Here is a 15,587-nt window from a genome sequence, read left to right on the forward strand (position 1 = left end):
GTGCTGTTATACTGTGTTATATAATATATAGCGTCACCTTATGTATGTGCAGGTGCTGTTATACTGTGTGATATAATATATCTAGTGTTACCTTATGTATGTGCAGGTGCTGTTATACTGTGTTATATAATATATAGCGTCACCTTATGTATGTGCAGGTGCTGTTATACTGTGTGATATAATATATATAGCGTCACCTTATGTATGTGCAGGTGCTGTTATACTGTGTGATATAATATATATAGCGTCACCTTATGTATGTGCAGGTGCTGTTATACTGTGTGATATAATATATATAGCGTCACCTTATGTATGTGCAGGTGCTGTTATACTGTGTGATATAATATATATAGCGTTACCTTATGTATGTGTAGGTGCTGTTATACTGTGTGATATAATATATATAGCGTTACCTTATGTATATGCAGGTGCTGTTATACTGTGTGATATAATATATATAGCGTTACCTTATGTATATGCAGGTGCTGTTATACTGTGTGATATAATATATATAGCGTTACTTTATGTATGTGCAGGTGCTGTTATACTGTGTGATATAATATATATAGCATTACCTTATGTATATGCAGGTGCTGTTATACTGTGTGATATAATATATATAGCGTTACCTTATGTATGTGCAGGTGCTGTTATACTGTGTGATATAATATTTTATTCACAGAAACACTAGATTTATTTCTGTGCTAATATTTCATGTGATGTCATCAGATACACAAATTACTGAGAACTACAGAACATTTATCAGAGTTTATAAACCTGCCCTGGTCACTGCACTCTGGGACATAAAGAGTTAACAGGCCAAACACATACAGTTACGTATCCGCCACACCCTTGTGCTGAATAGATATACGGTATATATATTGTAAGTTTCATTTCATGCTGCTGAATACAGTTAAGTATCTACCACACCCTTCTGCTAAATAGAAATCTATTGTAAGTTTTGTTTCCTGCTGCTGAATACAGTTATATAACCACCACACCCTTGTGCTGAATAGATATATATTGTATGTTTGTTTCCTGCTGCTACATTAAAACATGGCGTCTGCTGATCTGAGAGAGGAGCTAACCTGCCCCATCTGTCTGAGTATTTATACAGATCCTGTAACTCTGAGATGTGGCCATAACTTCTGCCTGGGCTGTATTGAGAGTGTGCTGGGTACCCAGGAGGGGTCTGGGGTTTATACCTGTCCTGAGTGCAGAAAGAGATTCACTAATAGACCTGAGCTGCAGAGGAACATAGCGCTGTGTAATGTAAAGATGAATTTACAGATTACTCAGAAAGAGCAAATAGACACTGGGGTCTTCTGCACTTACTGTATTCACTCTCCTGTACCTGCTACTATGGTAGTGGAGGGCCCTCTAGTGGGCCTGTAACAAAATTAAGGGTTTACCAACTTGAAGTCTGGAGTAATGCTAAATGTGTTGTTACAATGTTGCAAAGGGGAAGGAGGTGTCTGTTTTCTTACCTTTATAGGGTCCTGCAACAGTGAGATCAGCCTCTTTCGGTTTCCAGACTTCAAGGAGAAGGTTTCTGAAGTTGTCTGAAGGTTCTTGAAGTAAAACATGGAGAGATCCAGGAGAAAATCTGTGCCTCCCAAGCGTTACAGGGAGGTGGTGGAGATGGCTGCAAGAAAGAAAGGACCTGCAAGGCACAGACAGGAGCCGGAGTCAGAAGATGTGGTACCCCCCACACCCCAAAAATCCCCACCTGCTAGGAGTTTTAATAAAGGAAAGGGCAAGGCAGGGGGTAGCTCACGGCCTAAAGGTGCCGGAGGGAAGGCCCAGACCAGTGGGGTTCATAGGGTAGCCCCCAATCAAGGCCCGCAGGCAAGCGGGGAGGTGTCAGCGGTGGGGGGAACAGAGGGTGGCCAGGGGAATTTGTCTGGTCCGGTTGCCCCAGCGGATGCTGGGGCCGGCCTGGCCGGGCAGTTTGCGGCCTTGCCGCCGGCGGCCTTGGCGGCAGTTTTGGCCTGGGCCCAGTCCTTTGTCGGGGGGTTGCCCCATGGGGATCAGGGCCTTGGCGTGGCTGTCGCTGGGGCCGGCGGTGGTACAGGAGCAGGCCCACAGCACAGCCACATGGCAGAGTGCGCAGCGGAGTCTGGCCCTCCGGTTGGCGGTTCCCGCGAGATCTCCTCCGAGAGTTCTGAGGAGGAGGAGGATCGCGGTCGCCATGCGGAGGGAGGACGCGGGAGAGTGAGGAGTGCCTCGCGTGACCGGAGCCCCGAAGGTAACTTGGGGGGACTCCGGTTAGCGAGCGGGGTATCAGGAGGACAGGCAGGGAGCAGCGGGGCCCACTTACCTGGCATGGGGATGGCTGGGGGTCCGGATGCGGGCAGGAGAGCATGTGGCGCAGTTGGGTCCCACGTGGGTATGCATGTTGATGGCGCGCATGCGCGCATGGCGGTTGACCACGGTCCTCAGAGGGGCTCATCTGGTGTGGCAGGCGGAGCGGTGTGTTCAGTTGGGAGGCCTACAGTGCGGCCTAGCACGAGTGATCAGGTTGTGGCTACGGATAGAGGCAGTGTCGGACAGAGGCCTGTGGTTGTGGTGAATGAGAGGTGTGCATCGGTACGGAGTACAGGTATAGGGGACACATTGGGACAAGATCGCATGAGGGGTGGCATGAACCTAAGGTATGCAGGTGTGGATGCAATATCAGAGACCGAAGGGCCTGAGGGGCCATATGGTAGATTGGAGACTGGACGGAGATATGAACCACACATGGGGTGGGGACATGCGGGGATAACGCATGCCTATGAGGGAGTTTCTCAGTTTAGGGCTGGGGGATTTGTGAGACCGTGTGAGGCGACAAATGATGCGCAGTATGAGAGGGCGCAGATGCATAGAGGGGGCCAGTCTCATGGTGGTGTGAATGAGGATATGATCAGGAGAGCCGTGGAGGCAGCGTTGCATGCGAGAGAGGCTGCGAGGCCCCTGCCTGGGTTTAGTGGTCACGCCCGGGAGGGGGCGGCGCAGGAAGCGATTATCAGGGATGCTGTGGCTAATGTTCTGGGTATGTCTGCTGGGGGGAGTCAGGGGCAGGGGAGAGAGGGTGTTTCAACTGTTGCCCCTCTCACAGACCGGAGTACCCCCCAAGTTGTTCTGTCTCAACAGGTTCCATCAAGCACAGCAGAGATGGCAGCAAGCACGAGCAGCGCCATGGCAGTGGCAGGTACTAGTGGCATCCAGAGTGCTGCGGGTCCAGCGACTCCTTCGCCAGCAGGGATACCAGGCGAGGGTGAGTGCCACGCACCAGACATTATACACACTGACACGGGGTCTTCCACAAGTGGGTCAGGATCCGATAGCGGGGAGGATCTTGGGTTAGTGGGGAAGGGTCAGCGCAGGATGTTTAGGTGGATAAAGAAGATGGCGTCTGCTAGAGCGAAGGACAAGGCGGGCGCTACGTCCCAGTCACTTGAGCTACAGGGAACGCAAGCTTTGGGGGGCGCTGTTACGCCAGTGGGACCAGTGCCTCGCAAAGTGGCTGCACAGGGTGACACTTACCCGTGTTTGGTCCACTCGCTATATGGCCATTTGAAAGCGAAGGTCGTTAAAAAGATTCAAGAGGGAAAATACGTTAACGTATTCGAGCTCTCTCTGGACGCGTTTAGAGCCAAAGAAAGGGCGGCTGATGGCTCGGGCCCAAAGAAAGTACGTAGGCCGGAGACGTACGAGGAATGGCTTAAATGCTTCCGTGTACTGGCTGCGTGCTATGTCGACAGGTGGCCGCTGCAGGGGCATAACCTGTTTAAGTACCAGGATACCATAGAGGATATCCGTACGAGATTCAAGGAAGGCGCATGGCGTGAATACGACATGGCCTTTAGGAGAAAGATGGTAGGTAACCCTCTGCTGCATTTTGGAACACAGGATATGCACTTGTGGTCCAAATTAGGATTGGAAGGCAGTTCTCCCTCCCCAGTGGCGTCACGTCAGGCACCGCAGCGCCTAGGGGCGCGGCTGGGCAGGAAAGGGAGGGAGTGCTGGAAATACCAGGATAAGCAGTGTGACAGGGGGAGCAGCTGCTCCTTTCGTCACATCTGCAAGTTCTGTGCAGGGCCTCACCCAGGCGCCGATTGTGGAAAGCGAAAGGACCAGGGACAGCCCAGAATTACGCCTAAGGCGGGAGTTGCAGTCAAGGGCACCAACTCCGCTTAGGTTGAGGGCCATGCTGATATGGCTGGCGAACTACCCCGACACAGGGGCAGCTGAGCTGCTGAGGTCGGGGTTGGAAGGGGGTTTCCGGATACCGGTCATGGGTCGGGTTGAGGGTTCTTCAGTGCACAGGAACTTGAAAACGGCCTATGAATTCCCGCACGTGGTTAGGGAAAAGTTGGCAAAGGAGGTGGCGCTGGGCAGGGTATCGGGGCCATTCTCCACATGCCCGATGGCGGATCTGGTGATCTCCCCATTGGGTGTGGTACCCAAGAAAGAGGAAGGGAAGTTCAGGTTGATACATCACCTTTCTTTCCCAAAAGGGGCGTCAGTCAACGACGCTATTGACCCAGAGCTGAGTTCAGTGCACTATCAATCGTTCGATCGTGCGCTGGACGTGGTCAGGGCATGCGGTCCGGGGGCATTGCTGGCGAAGCTAGACATTGAGTCGGCTTTCCGCCTGCTGCCACTGCACCCTTCGGCTTTCAGACTAATGGGCATGAAGTTCGAAGGGGAATATTATGTGGACAGGTGTTTGCCGATGGGCTGCTCATTGTCCTGTTCCTTGTTTGAGTGTTTTAGTTCTTTCCTACATTGGGTAGTGTACAAGGCGTCAAGTGGGGGAGCGGTGGCCCACTACTTGGACGATTTCTTGTTGGTAGGGAAAGCTGGTTCCACGGAGTGTGAACAGCTCATGGAGGTTATGCAGGATATGATGTCGCGTTTTGGAGTGCCGCTCGCGGACGACAAAACGCAGGGGCCGTGTACATGCCTCACATTTCTAGGTATCGAAATAGATACAGTGCAGGCGGAATGTAGGCTGCCCATGGACAAGGTTGTCCGGATGCTTGGAGCGGTCCGAAGGATTAAGGGGTCCAGCAAGGTTGCGATAAAAGAGGTGCAGGCGCTGCTGGGCCTCCTGAATTTTGCGGGTAGGGTCATCCCGATGGGAAGAGCCTTTAACCGTCGATTGGAGGGACTTTTGAAGGGCCCTACCGGTCTAGCAAAATGGACGAGCATTACTGAGGATGTGAGGGAGGACCTGGAAATATGGGAAAAATTCCTAATGAATTTTAATGGTGTGTGCCTATGGAGGGGTAGGAAAGTACCCAACAAGGCAATAAACTTGTACACGGACGCAGCGGGGGGTTTCGGGTACGGTGCGTACCTGGACGGAGAATGGAGTGCGGCTCCATGGCCGAGGGGCTGGATAGATGCAGGTTTCACCAAAAACTTGACGCTGTTGGAGCTATTCCCGATAGTGGTTGCTGTGGAGATTTGGGGGGATAGACTGGCTAATAAATCGGTGGTGTTCTGGACGGACAACATGAGTGTGGTGTACGCCATTAACAGGCTGTCCGCGTCATCGCCAGCGGTTGTGTGTTGCTTGCGTCACTTGGTGTTGCGATGCTTGCAGTGCAATATACATTTTACCGCCAAACACGTCCCGGGAGTGCAGAACATTATTGCAGATGCACTCTCTCGATTTAAATGGGAGCAGTTTAGGGCAGCGGCACCCATGGCGGCAGAGGAGGGGTTAACATGCCCATCTTCTCTTTGGCAGCTGGTGAAGGTTGGATGAGCATCCTAGCTTTGGTGAAGGCATCCTTGGCGCCAAGGACATGGTCAACATATAAGAGTCACTGGGACTGCTGGGAGGCGTTCTGTCAACGCGGAGGTGTACAGGTACAAAGGGCTTCTAGGGTGCTGGTGTTGGAATGGTTGGCTTTACTACGGAAAGATGGGGTCAGTAAGGCCGGCGCGAGTAGTAGGCTATCGGCTCTGGCCTTCTTTAACAAGGCGCTTGGCTTTGAGGACCACTCCGGAACCTTCCTAGTAAGGAAGGTGTTGAAGGGGTGGGGCAGGTTGGCCCCCCGTCAGAAAGATCGGAGAGAGCCCATTACACGGGAGAGATTGCAGGCGTTAGCGAATGGTGTGGCAAAGGTTTGCACATCCAAGTACGAGCAGCTTCTTTTCCGAACGGCATTTGCGTTGGCGTTTGCGGGAGCCCTCAGGGTGGGGGAGCTTGTGGCGTCTGCAAAGGAGAAAGGTCGAGGTGGAGTGCAGTTGGAGCATGTCCGTTTGACGGACGAGGGGCTCCTGTTGTTCATACCCAGGTCCAAGACGGACCAGGAGGGGGTGGGGGCATGGCTGCCCCTTGAACGTCAAGACTTTGAGGATTGCTGCCCAGTGGCATGCTTGGAGCAATACCTGAAGGTGAGGCCGGCGGGAGGGCAACTGCTCCTGATACATGAGGACGGTTCGGCCCTCTCGGTTTTTCAATTCCGCCAGGTATTGGCGAAGACGGCAAAGGAGGCCGGGTTGGATCCGGGCAGGATCGCCCCGCACTCGTTTAGAATAGGCGCGGCGACCAGCGCAGCGCAAAAGGGAGTTACGGTGGCGGAGATTAAGCGCTTGGGTAGATGGAAGTCGTCCCAGTACAAGACTTATATTAGACCTGATAAAGGACACTGCTAGAGCACAGACATGTGGGCGGGTCCATACTTCCAAAGGGGGTTTTTTGTTGGGGAGGGGACCCAGGTTGTGCAAGGGCAGTTTTTTCATGGTGGTGTTCTCTGTTTTATCAGGTGTTGTGAATGCGAAAGCACCTCCGGTTCGTGTATGGATGGTAGGCCATTCATACATCCACTGGGCTCATCTCAGGGCGTTACGATCGCCGGAAGGTCAGCAACTTGGATTCCCAACGTCCAAGGCAAGCTTTCGGTGGTTAGGGCGCAGGGGACTGTCGTGGGCTGATTTGCCTGCACTTTTACAGGAGGCACACAAAAGGTGGGGGCGGCCTAATGTTTTAGTGCTGCACCTCGGGGGAAATGACTTGGGGGCAATGCCCGCGCTGGATTTGATCAGAAGAATGACAGCGGATGTGCAATGGATGCACACTTGGTTGCAGGGTGTGACTTTGGGGTGGTCAAATGTAGTTGCTCGACTGCAATGGCGGCACATTGTCACACAGAGGGCTGCATATAATGTGCGCAAAAAGGTGAATAGGGAGATGGGAAGAGCGGTCACGGGCATTGGTGGTTTCGTGGTCAGGCACGAAAGCATAACGGCCGACAAAAGGGACCTATTTAGGCCTGATGGAGTCCACCTTACGGACGTAGGGTTGGATATGTTTCTAAGGGACATCAGGGGAGCCTTGTTGGGGATTATTCATTAAAGTTTGGGTTAAATTGTTGTATCTGCAATCTGTTGAAATTGTTATGTTTTTTATGGTTATGATTAGTTAAAGTGTGGTTTATTACTGGGTTCCTGTTGGTTGGTTTGGCGGCAAGAGTTCGCCTGGCTCTTGTGGCGGGTGGTCAATGCCCTGGGGAGCGGGCACAAGGAGAGAAGAGTGACGGTCCGGGGAAAAGGGAGGGGTTATGCCTGCCAGGCGCCGGCCTGGGGGTCCTCTCCCTCGCAATTGGACCGAAGACCTCTGAACATCACAGCTCTCTCTGAGTGCCATGGGGCGTGACAGCCGGGTGTCACGCTGCAGGTATCGAAAGGGGCCTTGACCATCTGCTAATAGGGGCTAGGTTAGGGTGAGATGCCGCCAACGTTGAGGATTACGAACTTGTTGCCAAGTTTCGTTGATAGGTTGATCAAGTGCCTAAGGGTAATTGGAATGACTCTTAGGCACAAGTTAAAGCGTTTATTTAATAAACGTGAACCGTGACCGGTTCTTTCTCCCAAACAAATGGTGTTGTGTCTTATTTACTAGATAAGGGTATTAGTCAGTAAGAAGGACGGAATAGATGGTTTAAACCTTATGGTAGTGGAGGGCCCTCTAGTGGGCCTGTAACAAAATTAAGGGTTTACCAACTTGAAGTCTGGAGTAATGCTAAATGTGTTGTTACAATGTTGCAAAGGGGAAGGAGGTGTCTGTTTTCTTACCTTTATAGGGTCCTGCAACAGTGAGATCAGCCTCTTTCGGTTTCCAGACTTCAAGGAGAAGGTTTCCCCGCCCACCCGTCCCTGGAAGAAGAAATTGGCGGCTACGATGCGGCTGTTAGGGTGAGTTTGGCTCGGCAGGGGTGGGTTTAATTGAGCTAGCCTTCAGTAAGACCGAGCCTTTAATGTAGCTAGCCACCCCTGAAGTTGAGTTGTACGATTCGGCTGACAGGGGTTGCCTTACTGGGCTGGTTGGATATGCCTCAACAGGCGGGTGGTCAATGCCCTGGGGAGCGGGCACAAGGAGAGAAGAGTGACGGTCCGGGGAAAAGGGAGGGGTTATGCCTGCCAGGCGCCGGCCTGGGGGTCCTCTCCCTCGCAATTGGACCGAAGACCTCTGAACATCACAGCTCTCTCTGAGTGCCATGGGGCGTGACAGCCGGGTGTCACGCTGCAGGTATCGAAAGGGGCCTTGACCATCTGCTAATAGGGGCTAGGTTAGGGTGAGATGCCGCCAACGTTGAGGATTACGAACTTGTTGCCAAGTTTCGTTGATAGGTTGATCAAGTGCCTAAGGGTAATTGGAATGACTCTTAGGCACAAGTTAAAGCGTTTATTTAATAAACGTGAACCGTGACCGGTTCTTTCTCCCAAACAAATGGTGTTGTGTCTTATTTACTAGATAAGGGTATTAGTCAGTAAGAAGGACGGAATAGATGGTTTAAACCTTAAATCCTGTCTGCTGTGTGAGGCTTCTCTGTGTGATCCCCACCTGAGGGTACACAACAAGTCTGAGGAACACGTCTTAACTGAACCCATCACTTCCTGGGGTAACAGAAAATGCTCCAAACACAAGAAGCTCCTGGAATATTACTGCACTGAGGATGCTGCCTGTATCTGTGTGACCTGCTCCCTGGCCGGAGAGCACAGGGGACACCAGGTGGAGCTGCTGAATGTGGCTTCTGAGAAGAAGAAAGAGAAACTGAGAGATGTTCTGCAGAAACTGACCACAAAGAGAGAGAAGACTGAGAAAAGAGTCCAGAGTCTGCAGGAGCACAGGAGAGGGGTGCAAGAGAAAGCAGCTGCTGTAACAGAGCGACTCACTGCCCTGATTAGGGACATCAAGAAACAGCTGGAAGACCTAGAGAAGCGAGTCCTGAGTGAAATCACCCGGCAGCAGGAGCAGGTTTTACTCACAATCTCTGATCTGATCCAGCAGCTGGAAAAAGAGAAGGACGAGCTGACCAGGAAGATGAGTCACATTGAGGAGCTGTGCAACATGACTGACCCATTAACTGTCCTACAAGAACAGGAATCACACAGAGATGACTTTTGTAGTGCTAAGAAGGGAGATAATGAGGTCACACATAGAGGGGATAAACAGGTCCCTGCTGGGGGGGATTTGGATGAGGGTCGGATCTCAGTGACCTTATACAGAGGTTTAGCTGATATTGTGACTGATGTAAAGAGAGGGCTGTATGTGCAGGTGACAGACATATTACTGGATATAAACACAGCTAATTATAATGTTATTGTATCAGGTGAACTGAAAACTGTATCCTACTCACGTATATACCAGCAGCGACCTAAAACACCAGAGAGATTTACATATGAGCCTCAGGTATTAAGCACTAGGAGCTTTTTCTCTGGACGACATTACTGGGAAGTGCAGACCAGTGAATCAGGGGACTGGTGTGTAGGGGTTTGTTATACCAGCATGAGGAGGAGAGGATGGAAGTCTGAGATAGGAAATAATAACAAGTCCTGGGGTTTGAGGAGTTATAATAAAGATCTTTTAGTGAGACATAACACAATACGCACCTCTTTATCTCCTCCTCTATCATGTGACACAGTAGGAATACTGCTGGACTATGAGGCTGGGTATTTGACCTTTAATGAGCTGTGTGAACCGATTAGACACTTACACACCTTCACTGTCACCTTTACTGAGCCTCTTCATGCTGCATTCTATGTATGGGGTGATGGTGCCTGTGTGAGAATTCCGCGCTTGATACACTGTCACATAATAATAATGCTGCATTCTGGGTATTGGGTGATGGTGCATTCTGGGTATTGGGTGATGGTGCATTCTGGGTATGCGGTGATGGTGCATTCTGGGTATGGGGTGATGGTACCTGTGTGAGAATCCTGCGCTAGATACACTGACCATAATAATAATGCTGCATTCTGGGTATGGGGTGATGGTACCTGGGTGAGAATCATGTGCTAGATACACTGTTACATAATAATAATGCTGCATTCTGGGTATGGGGTGATGGTGCCTGTGTGAGAATCCTGCACTAGATACACTGTTACATAATAATAATGCTGCATTCTGTGTATGGGGTGATGGTACCTGGGTGAGAATCATGTGCTAGATACACTGCCACATAATAATAATGCTGCATTCTGGGTATGGGGTGATGGTACCTGGGTGAGAATCATGTGCTAGATACACTGCCACATAATAATAATGCTGCATTCTGGGTATGGGGTGATGGTAACTGGGTGAGAATCATGTGCTAGATACACTGCCACATAATAATAATGCTGCATTCTGGGTATGGGATGATGGTACCTGGGTTAGAATCCTGCGCTAGATATACTGTCACATAATAATAATGCTGCATTCTGGGTATGGGGTGATGGTGCATTCTGGGTATGGGATGATGGTACTTGGGTGAGAATCCTGCACTAGATACACTGTCACATAATAATAATGCTGCATTCTGGGTATGGGGTGATGGTGCATTCTGGGTAAGGGGTGATGGTGCATTCTGGGTAAGGGGTGATGGTGCATTGTGGGTATGGGGTGATGGTGCATTCTGGGTAAGGTATGATGGTACCTGGGTGAGAATCATATGCTAGATACACTGTCACATAATAATAATAATGCTGCATTCTGGGTAAAGGGTGATGGTACCTGGGTAATAATCATGCACTAGATACACTGTCACATAATAATAATAATGCTTCATTCTGGATATGAGGTGATCGTACCTGGGTAATAATCCTGCACTAGATACACTTTCACATAATAATAATGCTGCATTCTGTGTATGGGGTAATGGTGCATTCTGGGTAAGGGGTGATGGTACCTGGGTGAGAATCCTGAGCTAGATACACTTTCACATAATAATAATGCTGCATTCTGGGTATGGGGTGATGGTGCATTCTGGGTATGGGGTGATGGTACCAGGGTGAGAATACTGTACTAGATACACTGTCACATAATAATAATGTTGCATTCTGTGTATGGGGTGATGGTGCATTCTGGGTATGGGGTGATGGTGCATTCTGGGTATGGGGTGATGGCACCTGGGTGAGAATCCTGTACTAGATACACTGTCACATAATAATAATGCTGCATTCTGGGTATGGGGTGATGGTACCAGGGTGAGAATCCTGTACTAGATACACTGTCACATAATAATAATGATGCATTCTGTGTATGGGGTGATGGTGCATTCTGGGTATGGGGTGATGGTGCATTCTGGGTATGGGGTGATGGTGCATTCTGGGTATGGGGTGATGGTGCATTCTGGATATGGGGTGATGGTGCATTCTGGGTATGGGGTGATGGTGCATTCTGGATATGGGGTGATGGTGCATTCTGTGTATGGGGTGATGGTGCAGTCTGGATATGTGGTGATGGTGCATTCTGGGTATGGGGTGATGGTGCATTCTAGGTATGGGGTGATGGTACCTGGGTGAGAATCCTGTGCTAGATACACTGTCACATAATAATAATGCTGCATTCTGGGTATGGGGTGATGGTGCATTCTGGGTATGGGGTGATAGTACCAGGGTGAGAATCCTGCACTAGATACACTGTCACATAATAATAATGCTGCATTCTGGGTATGGGGTGATGGTGCATTCTGGGTATGGGGTGATGGTACCTGGGTGAGAATCCTGAGCTAGATACACTGTCACATAATAATAATGCTGCATTCTGGGTATGGGGTGATGGTGCATTCTGGGTATGGGGTGATAGTACCAGGGTGAGAATCCTGCACTAGATACACTGTCACATAATAATAATGCTGCATTCTGGGTATGGGGTGATGGTGCATTCTGGGTATGGGGTGATGGTACCTGGGTGAGAATCCTGAGCTAGATACACTGTCACATAATAATAATGCTGCATTCTGGGTATGGGGTGATGGTGCATTCGGGGTATGGGGTGATAGTACCAGGGTGAGAATCCTGCACTAGATACACTGTCACATAATAATAATGCTGCATTCTGTGTATGGGGTGATGGTTAGGCTTACCAGAAGTCCCACTTTTACTGGGATTATCCCGGTTTGGAGGTGCTGTCCCAGTGTCCCACCCAGTTGTTCATTCTGTCCCAGTAGGGTCGCCACCTCCAGGTTTCAAATCATGTGTCCAGGTTTCAGACCACCTGAAACCCGGACACATTATTCAAAATGACTGGACTGTGGCTCTCCAGCATAGTTGGATGCTGTTACTTTGTTACATACAGCCCTGCTTAGCTTAACGTTCGTGTCCTTCAAAGTTTACATTTAGTAATACAGGCTGAGTGAGCAGCATAGGGTTTTTTAATTTTGTAGTACTAATTGGTTTATTTTTCTAAGAATTTAACACCCCCGACCCTTGGTGACATTGCCGGTGAGACACCTTTAGGGGAATCATATGGGTATGACTAGGAAGTACAGACAGGCAGGATTTTTGGCCTGGATCTTGCTTTACTGCATGCAGGATAGCATTTTGGCTGTAATCTTCCTGCATTATGGTATAGAGTAGCCTCTTAAACAGCTTTAGCAGGTACGTGTTTCTTTTTTACTTTCATTCAATGTTGTATTTATGTCTTATCAGTATTTGGCTCTGTTCCTTAATTAGACACATAAAACACATATTACGCTGCAGATATTAAATTGTGAAATTGATAAAGTGATAATTATGCTTGATGTTTGGCATTATTTAGAATCTGAGATTTAGATTAATGATTTATTTGCCATGACAACGTAATTGTGCCTTTTTCACTAGGGGGCGGTGTTATCGTCTATTTAAACTGTGTGATTCACTTGTTTGACTGAGGAAGGGTAGAGCATCCACGAAACATTACACACATAAAAGCTATTACTTTAAAAGGACCGGTAATTGCCACGCCCCCTTGACCACGCTCCTGACCACACCCCCACTGGCACCGCACCAGGTGGTCCCAGTTTCACCTCTAAAAATGATGGTAAGCCTAGTGATGGTGCATTCTGGGTATGGAGTGATGGTGCATTCTGGGTATGGGGTGATGGTGCATTCTAGGTATATGGTGATGGTACCTGGGTGAGAATCCTGTGCTAGATACACTGTCACATAATAATAATGCTGCATTCTGGGTATGGGGTGATGGTGCATTCTGGGTATGGGGTGATAGTACCAGGGTGATAATCCTGCACTAGATACACTGTCACATAATAATGCTGCAGTGATGGTGCATTCTGTGTATGGGGTGATGGTGCATTCTGGGTATGGGGTGATGGTGCATTCTAGGTATGGGGTGATGGTGCATTCTAGGTATGGGGTGATGGTACCTGGGTGAGAATCCTGTGCTAGATACACTGTCACATAATAATAATGCTGCATTCTGTGTATTTGGTGATGGTGCATTCTGGGTATGGAGTGATGGTACATTCTGGGTAAGGGGTGATGGTGCATTCTGGGTATAGGGGTGATGGTACATTCTGGGTAAGGATGATGGTACCTGGGTGAGAATCCAGCTCTAGATACACTGTCACATAATAATAATGCTGCTGCCTGTGAGCCAGTGACGTGTATGAACTGGGAAAGAAATAAAATAAGATATTTATGCATGAAAGTCTGGTCTCCTTATGTTACTATAAGCAGGTGTAGGCAGGGGGCTATCAGGAGGAGGGGTCCCACCTGGCCAGTAGCAGCTAGTTCCCATCCCTCTAAAGGTCCTTCTGACATCACAGCAGTCACGTGACTACCCTGATCACATGGTACAGAGAGATGAGGAACCAGAAGGGCGACAGATGTAAATCAATAAGAAACTGTATTATGTACTGTGTATTGTGTGTTATGTACTGTATATTGTGTTATGTACTGTGTATTGTATGCTGTTTTATGTACGGTATATTATGTACTGTGTTATGTACTGTCTATTATGTAGTGTGTGCTATGTACTGTGTATTATGTACTGTATGTCATGTACTGTGTATTGTGTACTGTTTATTATGTACTGTGTATTATGTACTGTGTATTGTGTACTGTTTATTATGTACGGTGTATTGTATACTGTGTGTTATGTACTCTTTATTGTGTACTGTGTATTGTGTGCTGTATGTTATGTACTGTGTACTGTCTATTATGTACTGTGTGTTATGTACAGTGTGTTATGTACTGTGTTGTGTATTGTGTACTATGTTTTATGTACTGTGTATTGTGTGATGTTTGCTACATACTGTGTGTTATGTACTGTGTAGTGTGTGCTGTGTGTTAAGTGCTGATTATTGTGTACTGTGTGTTATGTACTATGCATTGTGTACCGTGTACTGTGTGTTGTGTATTATGTACCGTGGGTTATGTACTGTGTTTTCTGTACTGTGTGTTATGTACTGTGTATTATGTACCGTGGGTTATGTACTGTGTTTTCTGTACTGTGTGTTATGTTCTGTGTATTATGTACCATGAGTTATGTATGGTGTTTCGTGTACTGTGTGTTATGCACTGGGTATAGTGTACTGTGTGTTATGTACTGTGTGCTATGTACTGTGTGCTATGTACTGTGTGTTGTGTACTCTGTATTATGTACTGTATGTTATGTACTGTATGGTATGTACTGTGTGTTATGTACAGTGTGTTATATACTGTGTATTGTGTACTTTGTATTATGTACTGTGTGTAATGTTCTTTGTATAGTGTACAGTGTGTTTTGTACTGTATGTTATGTACTGTGTATTATGTACTGTGTGTTATGTACTGTGTGTTATATACTGTGTATTGTGTACTGTGTAGTATGCATTGTATTATGTACTGTGTGTAATGCTCTTTGTATAGTGTACTGTGTGTTATGTACTGTGTGTTATGTACTGTATGTTATGTACTGTGTATTGTGTACTGTGTGTTATTTACTGTGTATTTTGTACTTTGTATTATGTAGTGTGTGTTATGTAGTGTGTTATGTACTATGCGTTATGTACTGTATGTTATGTACTGTGTGTTTAATGTACTGTGTGTTTAATGTACTGTGTATTGTGTACTATGCGTTATGTACTGTGTGTTATGTACTGTGTGTTATGTACTATGCATTATGTACTGTGTGTTATGTACTGTGTGCTGTGAACTGTGTGTTATGTACAGTGTGTTATGTACTATGCATTATGTACTGTGCTATGCACTGTGCTTTATGTACATCCCACATACACTACACCACCCACTCTTTGCATATGTTTAGCCATAGTGTGTTATTTACTGTGTGTTATGTACTGTATGGCAGTGGAGGGACCTCTAGTGGGTCTGTAACAAAATTA

The 15,587-nt window shown here is 48.1% G+C and overlaps 1 protein-coding gene across 1 annotated transcript; it reads left to right on the forward strand.

Annotated features, from left to right (window-relative positions):
• Positions 1-1,056: 1,056 nt before the first annotated feature.
• On the forward strand, positions 1,057-10,339 carry LOC128635635 (E3 ubiquitin/ISG15 ligase TRIM25-like). Its single transcript, XM_053688715.1, has 2 exons — positions 1,057-1,360; positions 8,802-10,339. Exons 1-2 carry the CDS (start codon positions 1,057-1,059, stop codon positions 10,214-10,216), a joined length of 1,719 nt encoding a protein of 572 aa, XP_053544690.1. The 3' UTR covers positions 10,217-10,339.
• The last annotated feature ends 5,248 nt before the right edge of the window (positions 10,340-15,587 follow it).

Source organism: Bombina bombina, chromosome 7, assembly GCF_027579735.1.
Source record: "Bombina bombina isolate aBomBom1 chromosome 7, aBomBom1.pri, whole genome shotgun sequence".
Lineage (NCBI taxonomy): Eukaryota > Metazoa > Chordata > Amphibia > Anura > Bombinatoridae > Bombina > Bombina bombina.

Bases quoted from the DNA above. Each gene is read 5' to 3' on its own strand.
- LOC128635635 (XM_053688715.1), top strand. From the start codon at position 1,057: ATGGCGTCTGCTGATCTGAGAGAGGAGCTAACCTGCCCCATCTGTCTG. The intron at 1,361-8,801 runs CTATGGTAGTGG...ATGGTTTAAACC, and splicing joins TCACTCTCCTGTACCTGCTA to TTAAATCCTGTCTGCTGTGT.